This window comes from Zophobas morio, unplaced genomic scaffold (genome assembly GCF_036711695.1).
Source record: "Zophobas morio isolate AGI-343-1 ecotype UQ-CSIRO unplaced genomic scaffold, CSIRO_AGI_Zmor_V1 ptg000030l, whole genome shotgun sequence".
NCBI lineage: Eukaryota > Metazoa > Arthropoda > Insecta > Coleoptera > Tenebrionidae > Zophobas > Zophobas morio.
The window spans coordinates 11,409,065-11,427,496 of NW_026972135.1; the positions used below are offsets into that span (position 1 = coordinate 11,409,065).

The 18,432-nt window shown below is 37.3% G+C and overlaps 2 protein-coding genes across 2 annotated transcripts in view; one reads left to right on the top strand and one right to left on the bottom strand.

The window, feature by feature from the left end:
• Positions 1-535: 535 nt before the first annotated feature.
• LOC135138895 (serine/threonine-protein phosphatase alpha-2 isoform) lies at positions 536-13,525 on the bottom strand. Its single transcript, XM_064068921.1, has 5 exons — positions 13,330-13,525; positions 13,099-13,230; positions 11,570-11,810; positions 1,410-1,801; positions 536-1,351 (listed from the first exon to the last, which is right to left on the bottom strand). The coding sequence occupies exons 1-5, from the start codon at positions 13,382-13,384 to the stop codon at positions 1,188-1,190; spliced, it is 984 nt and encodes a 327-aa protein (XP_063924991.1). The 5' UTR covers positions 13,385-13,525; the 3' UTR covers positions 536-1,187.
• Positions 13,526-13,830: 305 nt separating this feature from the next.
• The window catches only part of LOC135138893 (PAX-interacting protein 1-like), a 29,342-nt gene continuing 24,740 nt past the window's right edge, over positions 13,831-18,432 (top strand). The window contains exons 1-2 of the mRNA XM_064068918.1: positions 13,831-13,926; positions 13,979-17,279. Of these exons, the coding sequence (XP_063924988.1) occupies positions 13,831-13,926; positions 13,979-17,279 (3,397 nt within the window). The remainder of the gene's footprint in view (positions 13,927-13,978; positions 17,280-18,432) is intronic.

Consider the following 18,432-nt stretch of genomic DNA (forward strand, 5'->3'; position numbering starts at 1 on the left):
TTTGTTCCTACAATCAAGAATAAAATATTTCCAGAACAAACAATAGAAAGACACGAAAGTTGCGCTACAAGCAACCAACGAAAGGAACTTCAAAATTTCCCTCAGATATTGGAAAGGAAAACACCAACACCTAACAAACTGTCACTGCCGGCGAAAGTGAATGTGCTGCGTTTACGTTTCTTAATTCTATTTTTGTAGAAATCCACTCCAATATCTTGGCTGACAACTAAGGCACTGGTAACGCAGAGGATTATTCTAAATTCTCACATTTCTGCCTGAAATTAAGCAAATATTTTTTATTGATATGTTCCAGCTGCAATGAATTTGTTCAAAAAATCGAAGAGGTGGAGTAAAACTGGGTGATTTCCAGTTCCTGAAAACTCTGAAGATAATTCCTTAACGGGTTAATCATGGCGATCAGCTAACAATAATTTCAGATTTTAGATTTATTTACCCTTGGTTTTGTACACTTTGATTTAAACTTTAAGTTGTTTCCTATTGGTCGAAAAACTACATCTCAATCAATTCCACAAAATTAAAAAGAAAATGTTAAAATCTTTATTAAAGACAAATGTTATGCAGATCAAAAAAAATGTGTTGGAACGCAATATGTACAAATGTCAGAGCAGGAAATAACTTTTGATACTTTAAAAATGAACGATAACTACATATTCATTTTCATTTTGGCCAAACTTCTAAACTCAAACGTGGATGAAACGTTTACATATAAAAATAGAATCGTTTATTACGTGTCAAAGGAAACAAAATGAACCGCCATAAAAATAGCATAAAACCAAAATAAAAACAAATACAGCCTATGTATTATATTCCAATCAATTATTTTAGAGCCATTTTAATTATTTATATTTGATATGATGATGAATGTCTCTGTTTCACTAACTTTAATAAATTACTCGATATATCAACTAAAAATAACATAAAATGGCTTCATCCTCATTTTAAATACTAATAGTACTTAAAACAAAACAGAATAAATACAACAAATTCGACAACAAACTTATCGTAGGCGTGTTCTAACATTAGCGTATTTAATACTTAAATTAACCGTGAAAAAAATTTATCTTAATGTACATTATCCTTCTTCTTTCAACCGCACAATATTAGTATTTAAAATGAATTATAGACATTATTACGAATATCTAACCTATCTTAAAAATAAATTATGTTCACTTCTTCTTGTTTTTATTAGTACCTCCTCTAGGTGGCGTTACAGGCCTTCCTGCATTCATGTTGTACTGGAACTTCCGTTTGTCCGCTGGCTTCAGGATTTGAAAACTGCACATCAACGTTTCATCCACAGACATCATAGCTCCTGCGTTGTCAAATTCACCTGCAAACACACGGTACTTAGTCATTCGAACCCAAAACAAAACAACTCCTCGACCTACCGCAGTAATTAGGTGCGCTGAAGAGCGTGACGAGTTGTCGTTTCGCGAAGAATTCGTAACCGTCTTCGACGACTTGATGGGCACGACAGATGAGATCGAAATCGTGTTTATGTAAGAATTTTCCGACGACTTCGGCACCGAACGTGAAACTGACGCCTCGGTCGTTCTCTCCCCAGCCCATCTGGTCCTTGTCCGGGTCGGACCACAGCAGATCGCACAATAAACCCTGGTCAGGTACGTCGGTTGGTCTCATTATTCGGCGGATCTGTTCCATCGACTGGAGGTCGGGGCTGAGGCCCCCGTGACAGCAGAAGATTTTTTCGTCGACGATAGCGGCCACCGGTAAACAGTTGAAGCAGTCGGTGAAGGTTTTCCATAGCTTTATGTTGTACCTTGAACGGGAAAAGGTTTCAGCTTCTGTTTGTTGTTGGCATGTAAACGATCACGTGATTAGCGTTAATTAACATTTTCGGCTTGCGAAAATGTTGTTTCGTGATAGGAGGAGGAAAATCGATTCCAATTAGACGGATGACGGTGTTTTGGTTTAATTTCCCTAACGTTTGTTAATGTAATGATGAAACTACAGAATTAGCGAAATGTCTGGCAACAAAGGAAATTGCACGCACGCACAGGTAAACTGCTCTTTGCCCTATAAAAATAAATTTGTGATTTTAATAGATTACGGTAATAAACGTTTATTATAATATATTGCGATTTATAATTATATTATGAACGTTGGCGGAATTCCAAAACTATGAAATCACTCTACATGCGTAAATAGACAATTTTTATCTTCCGTCCAAGGATATTTTAATCCTTTAATAAGGTCTTTCCCCAAATTAAATTTTTAGAAAGATTTACGCAGTAACAAATCCCATTTACATAATACTGCATGCCAGGTCCTTTTTATGGAATTTCGTGAAACTGGTAGCATTAAGAGGAAATTAGGAGGTCGCACATTAACAAAATGAACACCCGAGATTACCAAAAATGTCCAACAGGTTATGGACCCATATACATCTTTAAGGCGGAACCTCACCCACCCAGACTATGTCGGAAATAATGTAAAACCACATTCTCGTTGTAGTTGCATGAGTATTTGAAGGAATAGACGATATCCTCGCATAAAAAACTCAAAAGTAGTCATTTTTCGAAATTTTGTTGTTCTTAAAAAAAATTAGTGGAAAGTTGTTTCGACAGAACTTCCCTCGCACCTAAACTACAATGAAACATGCCAACATTTTCGAGTTGAGTTTTTTCTTTACACAATTTTGTGATGACGTCATCTACATTTTTAATAATAGTATTGTATCAAACTCATTCATTAATTTTTTTAAACCACCAAAAAAATATGAATGCAATTATAAATCACAAGTACAGACTCATTACATTTTGCACATTAAACGAAAGATTTATTTAGCAATATTTTGGGGTGACGTCATAAATTTTTTAGGGGGGATGAGCAAACACACTGATCATTACATCTCATCACAACTTTAAAATATGTCGGAAGATTTAAAAACATTTGGTTTTGCAGATTCAAAATTAAATTGCAAAATGTTAAGTTTAACTTTTTCCTACAGTCATTTATATTTATAAGCAAGCAATAGCCCCGCCCACTCACTCCTTCTTCATTCCAGTGATCACTCTTTTCAGTCAGAAATTATTACATTTTGTCAATTTTTTCTTAATATACAAAATCTTCTTTTCCCAACAAGAAACTGACAACATGTTTAACTATCCGGTTGTTGAAAGAAAACTATTAAAAAAAAAAAAAAAGTGATCAGTTTTTCATTCCTAATCACACCGAAGGGCGGAGTTTAATGAATAAAATATTCATCGCAATTGAGAAGGGGTGGGTGGGTGGGGCTTATATTTTGTCCTTTTTTTCTAATATACAAAGTCTTCTTTTCCTAATAAAAAACTGACATGTTTACCTATCCTGTTGTTGAATGAAAACTCTATATATTAACAAAAAAAATTGAGCCCCCCCCCCATCTCAATTGTGATAAGTTTTTCATTCCTAATCAGACCGAAGGGCGGAGATTAACTTCAAAATCCTCATTTCTCTATAAGAAATTATCATATGAAATATGTTTTTATATCAATATGTCTCTAAAAAATTCTACCCTTTTAAAAACATATTTCATATGGCAATTTCTTGTAGTGAAATCAAGATTTTGCAAACTAATCTCCGCCCTTCAGCTCATGATGAATAAAGCATTCATCAAAATTAAGAAGTGGTGGGTGGGCGGGGCTTATATTTTGTCCATTTTCCTCCATGGGACTCCTGAGAAGGTTTCACATTCTTTCTTCTTAAAAAAGCACTGTCCCGCAGAAAATTTCAGAACTCAAAACTTTTTCTCCTCTCACATTTTTCGCGAGTGCCACAATGTTAATTATTTTATTGGTTATTGGTTGTTTTCGATCTCGGATTTTTCAAAATTACCACAAATTTTGTCGAATAAAAAACTTTTCTTTGAAATTGTGTTAAATGTTTTTTTTCTTTCATAATTTGAACTAACGCTTTTTTAAACATGAAAACTTAAAAAAAAATGTTTATGCTTCAACAAATTTTGAGTAATCTGGAATTTCAGAATTTTATCATTGAGAATACCGAATCTTTTATTTCTCTCTCAGATTTTTCAATGTTGCCACAATGTTTATTATTTTATAAAAAAATCAAACCTGCATTTTATTCTGAAACCATTAAATTTTGTAGTTTTTTAAGACCTCTATTTTCTTAGAAGATATGTCATTTGCCAAACTCAGTTTTATTTTAGCAAGAACTAACCACGCCCACCCGCCCTCTATTTTCTTAGAAGGTATGTTATTTGCCAAAATCAGTCTTATTTTAGCAAGCACTAGCCCCGCCCACCCGCCCTCTATTTTCTTAGAGAGACTGTCATCTGCCAAAATCAGCCTTATTTTAAGAAATACTAGTGCCGCCCACCCGCCCCCTATTTTCTTCGAGGGTATGTAATTTTGCACAGTCAGTCTTATCTTAGCAAGTATTAGCTCCGCCCACCCATATCTTTATAGAATGAGAATGGGACCCAATAAAAAGTTGGCTGTTAAAAAAAGCGCCAATCGTAATTTTTTGTGAAGTATACTATTTGCTATAAGATTTATTTTTTATTTCAAACGAAAAAAAATGAGAGAACGGGTGGGTGGGCGGCGCTAAGTTTAATTTTTTCCTGCAGAGTAATTTAGCAGCAAGCAATAGCCCCGCCCACCCGCCCTCTATTTTCCCAGAGGGTATGTAATTTTCCAGTCAGTCTTATCTTAGCAAGTACTAGCCCCGCCCACCCACCCTTATCTTCTTAGAAGATGCCCTCTATTTTCCTAGAGGGTATGTAATTTTCCAGTCCGTCTTATCTTAGCAAGTACTAGTCCCGCCCACTCATCCTTACCTTCTTAGAAGATAAGTTATTTACCACAGTCAGTACTGTCTTAGCAAGTACTTGCCCCACCCACCCGCCCTGTTCACATTATAACGATTTTATTTCTGTTCAGTATTAGATCCACCCTTCATTCAAACTGGATAAAATGAATCACTGAGATTAAAGCGGGGTGGGTGGGCGGGGTTAATTATGTCCTTTTATAGAGCGAGAATGAGAATTAATAAAATGTAGGTAAGATGTAAGCGCCAATCGTAATTTTTTGCTATAAGATTTATTTCTTATTTCAGAAGAAAAAAAAGAGAATGGGTGGGAGGGCGGGGCTAAGTTTAACTTTTTCCTTCAAAGTCTTTTATAAGCAAGCAATAGCCCCGCCCACCCGCCCTTTATTTTCTTCGAGGATATGTAATTTTCCAGTCAGTCTTCTTTTAGCAAGTACTAGCTCCGCCCACCCAACCTTTTTTTCTTGGAAGGTAAGTCATTTACCAAAGTCGGTCCTCTTTTAGCAGGTACTAGCCCCGCCCACCTGCGCTGTTCCCATTCTAACGATTTTATTTCTGTTCAGTATGAGATCCACCTTTCATTCCTAATCAGACCGAAGGGCGGAGATTAACTTCAAAATCCTCATTTCTCTATAAGAAATTATCATGTGAAATATGTTTTTACATCAATATTTCTCAAAAAAATTCTACCCTTTTAAAAACATTTCATATGGCAATTTCTTGTAGTGAAATCAAGATTTTGCAAACTAATCTCCGCCCTTCAGCTCATGATGAATTAAGCATTCATCAAAATTAAGAAGTGGTGGGTGGGCGGGGCTTATATTTTGTCCATTTTTCTCCATGGGACTCCTGAGAAGGTTTCACATTCTTTCTTCTTAAAAAAGCACTGTCCCACAGAAAATTTCAGAACTCAAAACTTTTTCTCTCTCACATTTTTCGCGAGTGCCACAATGTTAATTATTTTATTGACTATTGGTTGTTTTCGATCTCGGATTTTTCAACATTACCACAAATTTTGTCGAATAAAAATTTTTTCTTTGAAATTGTGTTAAATGTTTTTTTTCTTTCATAATTTGAACTAACGCTTTTTCTAAATATGAAAACTTAAAAAAAACATGTTTATGCTTCAACAAATTTTGAGTAATCTGGAATTTCAGAATTTTATCATTGAGAATACCGAATCTTTTTTTTCTCTCTCAAATTTTTCAATGTTGCCAAAATGTTTATTATTTTATAAAAAATTCGAACCTGCATTTTATTCTGAAACCATTAAATTTTGTAGTTTTTTAAGACCTCTATTTTTTTAGAAGGTATGTCATTTACCAAACTCAGTTTTATTTTAGCAAGAACTAACCACGCCCACCCGCCCTCTATTTTCTTAGAAGGTATGTTATTTGCCAAAATCAGTCTTATTTTAGCAAACACTAGCCCCGCCCGCCCGCCCTCTATTTTCTTAGAGACTGTCATCTGCCAAAATCAGCCTTATTTTAAGAAATACTAGTCCCGACCACCCGCCCCCTATTTTCTTCGAGAGTATGTAATTTTGCACAGTCAGTCTTATCTGAGCAAGTATTAGCTCCGCCCACCCATATCTTTATAGAATGAGAATGGGAACCAATAAAAAGTAGGCTGTTAAAAAGAGCGCCAATCGTAATTTTTTGTGAAGTATACTATTTGCTATAAGATTTATTTTTTATTTCAAACGAAAAAAAATGAGAGAACGGGTGGGTGGGCGGCGCTAAGTTTAATTTTTTCCTGCAGAGTAATTTAGCAGCAAGCAATAGCCCCGCCCACCCGCCCTCTATTTTCCTAGAGGGTATGTAATTTTCCAGTCAGTCTTATCTTAGCAAGTACTAGCCCCGCCCGCCCACCCTTATCTTCTTAGAAGATGCCATCTATTTTCCCAGAGGGTATGTAATTTTCCAGTCAGTCTTATCTTAGCAAGTACTAGCCCCGCCCACCCACCCTTATCTTCTTAGAAGATAAGTTATTTACCACAGTCAGTCCTATCTTAGCAAGTACTTGCCCCACCCACCCGCCCTGTTCTCATTCTAACGATTTTATTTCTGTTCAGTATTAGATCCACCCTTCATTCGAATTGGATAAAATGAACCACTGAAATGAAGGCGGGGTTAATTATGTCCTTGTATAGAACGAGAATGAGAATTAATAAAATGTAGGTAAGATGTAAGCGCCAATCGTAATTTTTTGTTATACTATTTGCTATAAGATTTATTTCTTATTTCAGAAGAAAAAAATGAGAATGGGTGGGAGGGCGGGGCTAAGTTTAACCTTTTCCTTCAAAGTCTTTTATAAGCAAGCAATAGCCCCGCCCACCCGCCCTCTATTTTCTTCGAGGATATGTAATTTTCCAGTCAGTCTTCTTTTAGCAAGCACTAGCTCCGCCCACCCAACCTTTTTTTCTTGGAAGGCAAGTCATTTACCAAAGTCGGTCCTCTTTTAGCAGGTACTAGCGCCGCCCACCTGCGCTGTTCCCATTCTAACGATTTTATTTCTGTTCAGTATGAGATCCACCATTCATTCTGACTGGATAAAATAAATCAGTGAAATGTAGGGGGGGTGGATGGGCTGGGTTAATTATATGTCCCTTTATGGGAAGCGCCAATCATATTTTTTTGTTGTACTACATATTTGCTGTAAGATTTATATATTTCTTATTTCAGAAAAAAAAAATGAGAACAGTGGTGGGTGGGAGGGGCTAAGTTTAACTTTTTCCTACAGAGTTATTTACAAGCAAGCAATAGCCCCGCCCACCCACCCTCTATTTTCTTAGAAGTTATGTAATTTTCCACAGTCAGTATTATCTTAGCAAGTACTAGCTCCACCCACCACCCTTTATTTTCTTAAAGGGTAATTCATTTACGAAAGTCAGTCCTATCTTGGCAAGTACTAGCCCCGCCCACCCGCGGTATTCTCATATTCACGATTTTATTTTTGTTCAGTATGAGATCCATCGTTCATTCGGACTAGATAAAATGAATCACTGAAATGAAGGCAGGGTGGGTGGGCGGGGTTAGCTATATATCCTTTTGTAGAGTAAGAATGCGAACTAATAAAATGTGGGCTGTTCAAAAAAGCGCCAATCATAATTTTTTGTTGTACTATTTGCTATAAGATTTCTTATTTCAGAAGAAAAAAAATGGTGGGAGGGGCTAAGTTTAACTTTTTCCTACAGTCATTTACAAGCAAGCAATAGCACCGCCCACCCGCCCTTATTTTCTCAAAGGGTAAGTCATTTACTAAAGTCAGTCTTATCTTAGCAGGTACTAGCCCCGCCCACCCGGGCTGTTTTCATTCTAACAATGTTATTTCTGTGAAGTATGAGATCCATCTTTCATTCGGAGTAGATAAAATGAATCACTGAAATGAAGGCGGGGTGGGTGGGCGGGATGAATTATATATTCTTTTATGGAGTTTTATAGAAAATGAAGCTTTACTATCATCTTTTTGTAACAAGAAATATATTCATTACCTACAGATTATGATGTATCCAGACTTCGTATAATAAGAAGGTAGGGTTTGTGGAGTTGTCATTCTTTGACCGATATTTGGTTATTTGAGAATATACACGGCCTAAAATTTTTAAAATCTGGTTTCATTTTTACTTCCCGAGCGTTAAGTGGGCGATTGGCTATTTTCGTTATTTCGACGTTTCGTGACCCGAAAGTACGAAAAAATTGGTCTCCCGTTTCCGTCTGCCTGTCTGTTTGTCGTCTGTGTTGATTTCTATTAGACAGATAATCCGAAACCATCGTACCGGTTATTAACAAATTTTATATACATTTTAGAATTACTATTTATTAGTTAAGACCGTGTCTGCCCACCTCGATCACCCGATTTGACACCTTTAGATCGTTTTTTGTTCCAGATTTTGAAAATTAAAAAATACTATTTTTAAACTATCAGCGGATACAACTGAGGATCTAAAAGTGAGAATTGTTGTGAATTTAATTAAATGTTATCTACTTAAGTAAATAATTTTAAATCAAACGAAGGTTTAATTTTTGTTTTTTTGTTGACATAACATAACCTAGCTTCATGAGTTCTCTCACAGATAACCTACATTAAGTGACTTACGTGCTAAATTCAAATATTACTTAATGAAATTATTATGTAAAATTTAATAGAGTGTAAATGAAACTGACAAAATACCCAACCACACATTCAAACTTATTATTTACAAGGATAACGGATTTTCCCGACTTCAATATCGGTAACTGCATCTGTTAAAAATACGGTTGTCGGAAAAACTGCACTCATCTGTCCAAATAATTTTTCATATCTTAGGTAAATAAAGAGGGCAAAATTGTTCCCTTCGAAATCGAACGTTTTACTCTAACGCATGCAGTTTTTGAGGCATGTGGAGTTCGTGTTGATATGTCATCAATATTTACAATTTTCCCCAACTGAAGTTTTTAGAATTTTTACCGTACTAAGAAAACTTAGCTAGTCATTGTTTCTTGAAAACCTCCCGTTTTGTTTTAATTTTCTTCATACTTCCAAGCTTACAACCTCGAGCAAACTGTCTTTCAGTTGATTATTATTCATGTTTTATTACTTAATTAATGATTTAATCGAGAAATTAACTTTATTTATTAGAACTAACTTTTTTCAGCAAGTTAAAAAAAAATATAAAATTAAAGATTCACATATTTAGCGCTGTGTTTATAGTTTTATGTAAATTTTGATATATTAATTTCAACAACTCGTAAACAGCACTTAAAAAAAATAATAAAAAAAAAAAAAAATAATCCTTAAATTACAACATATGTTCAACTCTGAACCATTGACAGTTTGACATTGACCTTTAACTGCATCGTTTAGTCTAACGAGAGCACGTTCCAGAGAATTCAAAAAATTAAACAGAACTGTGAACTGACGATTGGCTCCGTTTTATTTATATCTCTACAGCAGAAAGAAACATCAGCCTATAATCAAATGGAAATTTTCTCTATCGGAGAAATTTAATGAAAGCAAAACAGTCTCTTCGATTTTTTCTAAATTTATCTTAAATGTGTTATTAAACACTATTTCAATATACATACACGGTTTTAATTTTATTGTTTTAATGTTTTCACTACTAGTTTTCCAATTACTGCTATGTCAATATTTTCATTGAAACGAATTCCGTAAACTCAACTGTGCGGAACGCAAACAATATCGTGCAAAAATTAGTTAAACAGACGATAAAGCGGATTTTGCAATACTAATTCTCATTCTCTATTACGTGATGGGTTGTTCCGCTGGCATGGTAATAAGTGGAACTTTTAAATAGTAATTTCAAATTTTAGTTGGCATCGATTTTTTTTAGAATTTAATTACTTCCAGCAGCATGGTGCAACAGCACACACAGCTCGAGCAAGTTTTTGAAAACCGGATCAGTAGAGCTGAGCACAATAATCGAATAAATGGATGTAATCACGTGTTCTTAGTACCGACGTCATTTTTGTATGACGACACACTTACATTTCGTGTGTACACATATTTTTTTTATCGTGTGAGTAAGCGGCAACTTGAATAAAAAAATCTAGTTTATCATCACAACTTTCAACATTACTAGATAACAGTGACATCAATAATATTGAATATTTCGACTTAATTCGTCATTACTATTTCCAAAATGAAAACTAGAATGAAATCCTACTTAGATAACGACTGTCGAGTTTATTTTAATTTCTGTACACATTCCTCTAGTCTATGAACAAGCCTGGTATTCACGTTCCAGTAAATTCATAGCTTTTTTCTGATAAAGTTATCGCCGTTAGATAACACACACTATATTTAAATTCCACACAATACTGTGTACTTTTAACAATGGCTGGAGTCGGAATCCATAATGTACAATTACTTCCATTTATAGTTTCTAACAATCTAATGATTGTCGCACGACTAATAGATCGACTAATATCGTAGACGAACGTGCAATTTGTAGGAAAATACGCACAAAAAAGAGGAGTAAGTTGAATCATAATCGATAAAAGATGATTCAGTGTGTCCAGATGAATCACTAAATTATAATCATCTAAAAGCAAATTTTTCAAGGGACGCCACGTTCCCACATTTAAGATAAAAATTTCAGTGCCGAACTGATAATTATAAAGTGAGTATACCTTGAATTGGTTATATAACCAGTTGGAAAATAAATGCATTTCTCACACAACAATTAGGTGCATATTTGAGAAAATAACAGTTTACACCGCGGAAGAGAAAACTTTCAGACTTCATTATCTCTAATACTATGCGTCCCAAGCGAATTTATTTACAAAGCTTTGGTTGAAAATAACTGTTTGTAGTTGTACTACGTGACTTATTTAATATTAATAAACGAAAAACCACCTGTAACGTGTTTACACAACTTCAAGAAAATCAGATGAGTCATTTTTCAGGTAATCGATACCATTCGGTTCATAGTAATTTTTTCATAATAATATGGTTAGTCAGACAGACAGACGCCACAAAAACAAGAAATTAAATATTCATTCTTTCTCAAGACGACGTAATCAATTTTTCGCGGGCTATAAATTCATCATCCGAATTTTTATTATACAATCTATTTCACGACTGTTTCATAACCCGGTCCTGCTAATCGCACCCGACCGGACGCCCGATTACACCGCAGGAAATCTGTAATCCTCCTTCCTCGCCACGAATCGAAACAAAATTTCAACCCAACTAATTAAAAACTTCAAAACGCCCAAATCTCGTTTTAATTAACTCATTAAAACTTATGACTTACCTCCTTTTACATTCGTCGTAGAATCCGTATATGCGATTGATCGAAGCGCACTCGTGGTTACCTCTAAGAAGGAAGAAATTCTCGGGATACTTGATTTTGTAGGCGAGTAGAAGACAAATCGTTTCCAACGATTGCTTGCCACGATCGACGTAGTCGCCGAGGAACAAGTAGTTCGATTCTGGCGGGAAACCGCCGTATTCGAAAAGACGAAGGAGATCGTAGTACTGACCGTGAATGTCGCCTACGAACACACAACAATTAATATGTTAAATAAACAAACAATAAATATGGAAAATGAGCAGGCGTTCGTTCGGCAATTTTCATTTTTAATTTTACTGCGTTTTTGTGTTAGAATGCGGTGAGGAAAACCTCGGCTTCGCCTCAGTCGTAAGCAGTCGAGGGTACAATTAATTTTTCATAATCTCAAATACAATACAAGTGTAAATTTTGACACTAAACAACATTTAAAATTTGAAATCGCCCTTTCTCTCGTTAAAAGAGAAAACTGTTTTAAATTCATTCGACATTTGACTCGCTGCTATAAAACATTTACTCGCAGCATTTTCTAAAAATACGACAAAATTGAAACAATAATAAAGGTTAGTATAAAATATGGCGACTCAAGTTTTGCCGCCAATAAAATTTAGGACCACCTTAAAAACCAAACTTTACAATGTCATATTATTCGCGCTCAATGCAACCTTTCAAACGAGACAAACAAACCTCCAAACTTTGTCTCACCTTCAAAATAAATCTTTCTAACCTATTTTCCATCTCTTTTGTATTGCTCTTTCACACCATTCTGCTTATCACAACTTTGCAACTTGTCAAAATCAATATTCTCTTCCATTTAAATGCAGGAACAAACAAACTTAAAAAAACTTAAAACTCATGCACTGATTAATGTTTAACGTAGTTTGGTGATAAAAATAAAAAAGGTGATTATGTTAAACTATCACCTCACTTGGTAATAAATAATAATTATCTTGTGTTGTCTTTTACAAAACAATTTACTGAGTTGGCAGTTTTATAACTTTGTTGTAGCCACTTTCGTCACCAATAATTACAAACAATTACATAAACTTGGCAATAAAAAAAAAAGCGGATAAAAAAATTGCGGTGTAATTAACTTGTATCTATGATTACATAAAAACACACTCGACGCCAACACACTTATTTATCTTTACCACAATTTTTCATGGTGCTGGTTTACAAGAGGTGACGTCATACTTAAAATTACACCTGCTCTTAAGGTTAGAGGGTGGTCGTAATTGGTGTCATTTGGGTGTTTCAGTGGCGTCAACTAAATCACATAAATAATAATAATGATCTTCGCAAATGTTTTTGGTCAGTGCACTGCAATATTTACACAGATGAGTCATCTGCACATTTACAACAACAAATCTCGATGTGTTAACCAATGTAACCTCTAGTGGAGCAAACAAGACGATTAAAATTTCCGAAAAAACTATGAAAATGAACGAATTACCGGCCACTAACTAACGATACGTTAATCCTATTTTACTTACCGCATATTTTAAGTGGAGCTTCCAATTCCAACAAAATTGGTTGCGAAAGGAAAATTTCCCTGGACTTGAGACACAGCCCTCTGATTTCACTTTCGGTTAATTGTACATTTTTGCCTGGTCTTGCTCCACGTACTGAAAAATCGAAGAATTCGTGTGAATTTTGACGTTTTACAAGGCGTTCACCGAGGACGCCATTAGAACTGTCAACAGAAATTGACCTTCAACATTTACCTTCTAAAAGACGAGCTATTATACTATCGATATTTAGTTTATCGGCTTCAGCCATTAGTTTCGATATTCGTGACCTGTCTTAAACGACCTTTTTCACTTAAAACTACCGGATGGCTCGGATTTCTTAAGATCTTTGAGGAGCCCCACTGATATAAACACTACTTTTTTGCTTCAGCTCGCGCGGAGGCCGAAGATAGCTTCGAGCGACAGGGCTGCCAACGGACGGCTCGAATTCCCCCAGACGGTAAAAGCCGCCAAAACGCCTCCACCCAGAAACGAAATTATCCTTCGAAATAAACACCACAGCGAAATTTTTCAAACCAATTCGAGAGCCCTTATCGTCTCGATAACTGTTTTCGGTGTCGAAGCGTCTCCAGAGGCGCACTTAATCGCGCCTAACTTCACGTCGCCTATCCAAGATGGCACCCCGGTGTAAACAAAATATTTTTGCAACATTTTCAAATTAATTTGAAATGAAATAAACTCACACTATAATTCGAGATGGCAGACGCAGGCGAGAATCTGGATGGTTTGGAAATCCCCGAGGATATTTTTCACGATATAAAATTTTTTGTGAGTGGCGAAGTCTCCGCGAAGGTATTCACGTTGCACAGTATTTACTTTTTTTTCACTACACGATCGATTTCAGGTGGTTGATTTGCTGAAAAGTGGTGGTGCTGAACGTTTGAATTACTTTTCTGACTACGTTACCCATTTGCTCTGTGGCGAAAATCCAGAAGAGAATGACTTATGTGATGCCAATGATCTGTATGAAATCCCTGCAGTTACCGCCAGTTGGGTTTTGATGTGTATCAAATTAAAGAAAATAGTCAATACGAAACCGTACATTTATAACACGGAGAGGTTATTTTCAAACTGTGTTTTTTGCCTGTCGAAGCCAGGAGGTGATCGGGATGTGTTGTGGGCTGTTATAACATATCATGGAGGGGTAGTACAATTAAACTTGGACAGCAGGTGCACTCATTTGGTTACCATTGATGTAAATACGACGAAATATGAGAAAGCTTACAACTTAGGGCCTGAAAAAATACTTATAGTAACGCCTGATTGGGTTATTGAATCCGTTAGAAATAAGTCGTTGGCACAAGCTGACTTATTTCACCCGAAACTTATTAAGTGGCCTAAAGTAATAAAACATGAAAGCACAACGGCTATCACTGGCTTTGAGCCTGAAAAAGTGGAACCTTTTGACAAAACTGACAGCTTGGTTACCGACTCTACGCAAGCTTTATTAGATAAACTTAAACAAAGAATGCCATGGATTCAAACGCAGAGTACCACGGCGGCGGATATCGTACCACCAAATGTGATCGCGCCGAGTTTCTTGAATAAAAATCAACAAAATCAACAGATTCGGACTTTCGCGAAACCGCTTAATCAACCACAAGTTAGTCAACAGCAACAAATCCAACCACAAGTTAGTCAACAACAACAACAGCAACCACAACAACAGCCACAGCCACCGCAGCAGCAACAGCAGCAGCCACCGCAACCACAACAGCCACAACCACAACAGCAGCAGCCGCCACCTGTTACTACCTTTGCACAGCCTCAGACAGGTGTTATTTCCAATCAGCAAATACCCAGAAGTATTGTTCATCATACACCACAACCACAACAGTTGCTGCAACAGCAACAACAACAACAGTCAACACAACCACAGTCACAACCAACGTTCAGTTTACCAAATCAGTTACATCTGAATCGGTTGATCAGTCAACAGCAAAACAGACCCACACTACAGCAGTTACGAAGTCAATTAGGCCCCACCCAGCTGCATCATCATTTGTTGCAGCAACGCATTCAGCAGCAACAACAGAACCAACAAAATGCTGCCCAGCGGCCTCTTCTGTTGCAACAACAGCAACAACTACTCCAACAACAAATTGCCCAAGGTCAGCTAGGGCAGGCACGGCAGTTGTTGCAAAATCAGAGTCAACAGCAACAGTTAAATCAATTAAACCAAATCCAACAGCAGTCGCAGTTGGGGTTGCAACAGCAGAATCAACAAAACAATCAACAGCTGGGTCAGATTCAACAACCCGTCTCCCTGGCGCAAAACCAACAGTTTGCGAATATCATACAACAGCCGCAACATATTCTGCAGCAGCAACAACAACAGCAAAACCAAGTTTTACAGCAGCAGAATCAAGTTTTGCAACAACAGCAGCAACAAAATCAAGTTTTACAACAGCAGCAGCAGCAGCAGCAGAATCAAGTGTTGCAACAACAACAGAATCAAGTTTTACAGCAGCAGCAACAGAATCAAGTGCTGCAGCAGCAACAGAATCAAATTTTGCAACAGCAGCAGCAACAAAATCAAGTTTTGCAGCAGCAGCAGCAACAAAATCAAGTTTTGCAACAGCAACCAAATCAGATATTGCAACAGCAGCAACCAACTCAGGTGTTACAACAGCAACAACCGAATCAGGTCTTGCAGCAGCCGAACAAGATTTTTGTTTCGCAGCAGCAGATTGTGCAAAATCAGCCGAATTTGGCGATTCAGCAACAATTCGTTGGCCAAAATCAACCGCAGTTCACTCAACAGCACCCACAACAGCCGCAGACGAGTCAACATTTCGTTCAGAATCAACCGGAGAATTTGTTGCAGAGTTCGCAGTTTCAGCAGAATAATGTTATCAGTCAGCAGTTGTTGTTGAATCAGCAGCAGAGCCAGTTTAATCAGCAACAGCAGCAACCTCAGCCGAATCAGCCGCAGCCAAGGCCACAGATAAATCAACATTTGTGGCAGCAACAGCAACAACAGCAGCAGCAACAACAACAGCAGCAGCAACAGATGACTATTAGGCATCCTGTTAATATAGTGCAGCAAGGGCCTAGGATTCAGTGGTCGCCAAATCAACAACCTAATCAGCCGCAACGTCAGTTTATTCAACTCGACGCTCAAACTCATAATGAACTACAGAAAATGAACCCTGAACAGCAGGCGTTGTTTGTTCAGAGATTGAAACAGAAACAGCTGCTTGTGCAAAAACAACTAGCTCAGAGGGCTGGTGGGGGGCACATTTTGATCAGAGGTTCAGTACCACCGGGTTTAAACCCCCAACAACAAATGCAGTGGCTACAGCGCCAAGCCAAACAACAAGGTGTTGTCCTCCCGCCTAATATCCAACAACAAACAATAACACCTGGCGGTTTGACACCACAAAATATTCAACAACCAAATATCCAGCACACTCCAGGCTTAAGTCCCATCCAACAACAGCAACAGTTCACTGACCAGAATCAACAGCAACAACAACAGCAGCAGTTGCAACTGAGACAACAATACAGACTACAACAATTCCAACTACAGAGGGAGCAAGCGCAAAAGAACCAGTTGGTTGCTGTACAACAACAACAACAACAGCAACAGCAGCAGCAGCAACAACAACAACAGCAGCAGCAACCGCAGCCACAGCCACAGCCGCCTCCTCCGCCACCCCCAACCCCCCAACCAGCAATACAACCGGGCGTAGTGAGACCCCTAGGTCCTGTGGTTCCTGTCACACCGGACTCCACCACAAACCCTCCCGAGGTGAACGCTTCTCAGCAGTTGGTTGTTAATGCTAAAACTAAGACGGCTCTGGCGAATATGCTGAGTAATCGGCTGCAGAGTGGAGGCGGGACCGTGGGGCCGGTACCGGAGGCGGCGATTCCGGAGCCATCGGCGGCTGGAACCCTACGCCTGATGACGGCCCAACACAATGCGGCCCTCAACCCGAATAATAGACCGCAGGATCTGATCGCGTTGCAGCAGAGGAGGGTGATCAATGGACCAAATGGTGAGATTATAAGGGCGTTGGTGCCGCAGGCTGTGCCTGTTATGCCGCAAAACGAGGCACCGAAGGTGCCGTTTTCGCCGAGGGCGGCGGTGCCGATGCAGCATAGACCGGGGCCGTTTTACGGTCATAATCCTAATTTGAAATGTAAGTAAATTTATGCACCGATCAATGTTTTGAATAAGTCAAACGAAATCTAAATAATCGCGCGGTTTAATGTTTTATGTATGGTAGATTTGAATTAAACATGCGTTTTATTCGCGATTCGACAATTGAGTGCTTGAGGCGTTTAATCTGTCTACGTACGTGGAGCATACATTTTTTTTAAATAACTATTTGTAAAGTCGGTTTAGGCGATGAAATTGTTTCTGACGAAAACATCAGCGTAATACCAGAAAAATCCAGATCGCTTGCTATTTTAATCGCAGTTCCATTGGTAAGGTTCTCAATGAAACTATTTGACTATCTTCCTCGTTAAGGTATTTTTTAAGATAAAAAAAAAGTTGTTTAACTAAAAAACATTAAATACAGGTTTTTGATCTCTGGTTGAGATAGTGAGGAATTTACAACGACGAGAACAGTTATTCTTCAAATTTCGAGATTTGTACAAAATTTACAGATTCCGTAAATATTTTGCTTTAATTTTATGCGGTAGGTTTTTTATTTCTTTTTTATAGAGTATTAAAAATTGACGCGTAAGCTAAGGAAGTATTGTAACATGTTTTTTCGACATTTCATGACTTCTAGAGTACGAAAAACTTGATCTTACGTTTTCGTGTGTCTGTCATCTGTTTGTGTCGATTTTTATTAGACAGATAATCTCCGAAACTACTTGATCTTCCCATGTAGAAATATAAACACGTGAAGATAAACGTGCCATTACTGCTGAAAGGACATTTTTCTCGTTGGTTATTTGCCTTAAATATATTTTACATTGTCCGTACCCATTGGCTGCGTGTGTATTATTTATGCCGCCGGTTTTTACTGTATATAGGTTATCGCAAAATCTAATTTTATAATTTTTAAAAAAGCGGGATTTGTTTGACTTTTACTTCAGACGCGAGGGAAGTTCTGTCGAAATAAACTTCGACCAATTTTTTAAATTGATAATCCCAGTGTTTTACTATTAGTATTATAATGCACGTGTTTGAATTGGCATACGTGTCCTTGCTGAAATAATGTTGGTCGGAACACTTTGAAAATTAATATTTTTGAAGCCAATAAGGACAAGTGCACTCCAGACTAAATAAACTAATTGTCTTTCCACATATGCGTTCGAATCATAGACAGCGGCCCAGTA

What these genes read in the sequence shown, in the direction of transcription:
- LOC135138895 (XM_064068921.1), bottom strand. Translation starts at nt 13,384, where the DNA reads ATGGCTGAAGCCGATAAACTAAATATCGATAGTATAATAGCTCGTCTT. An exon ending in AATAGCTCGTCTTTTAGAAG is followed by an intron (nt 13,231 to 13,329) that starts GTAAATGTTGAA and finishes TCGATTTTTCAG; the next exon opens with TACGTGGAGCAAGACCAGGC. An exon ending in CAGCGCACCTAATTACTGCG is followed by an intron (nt 1,352 to 1,409) that starts GTAGGTCGAGGA and finishes GTGTGTTTGCAG; the next exon opens with GTGAATTTGACAACGCAGGA.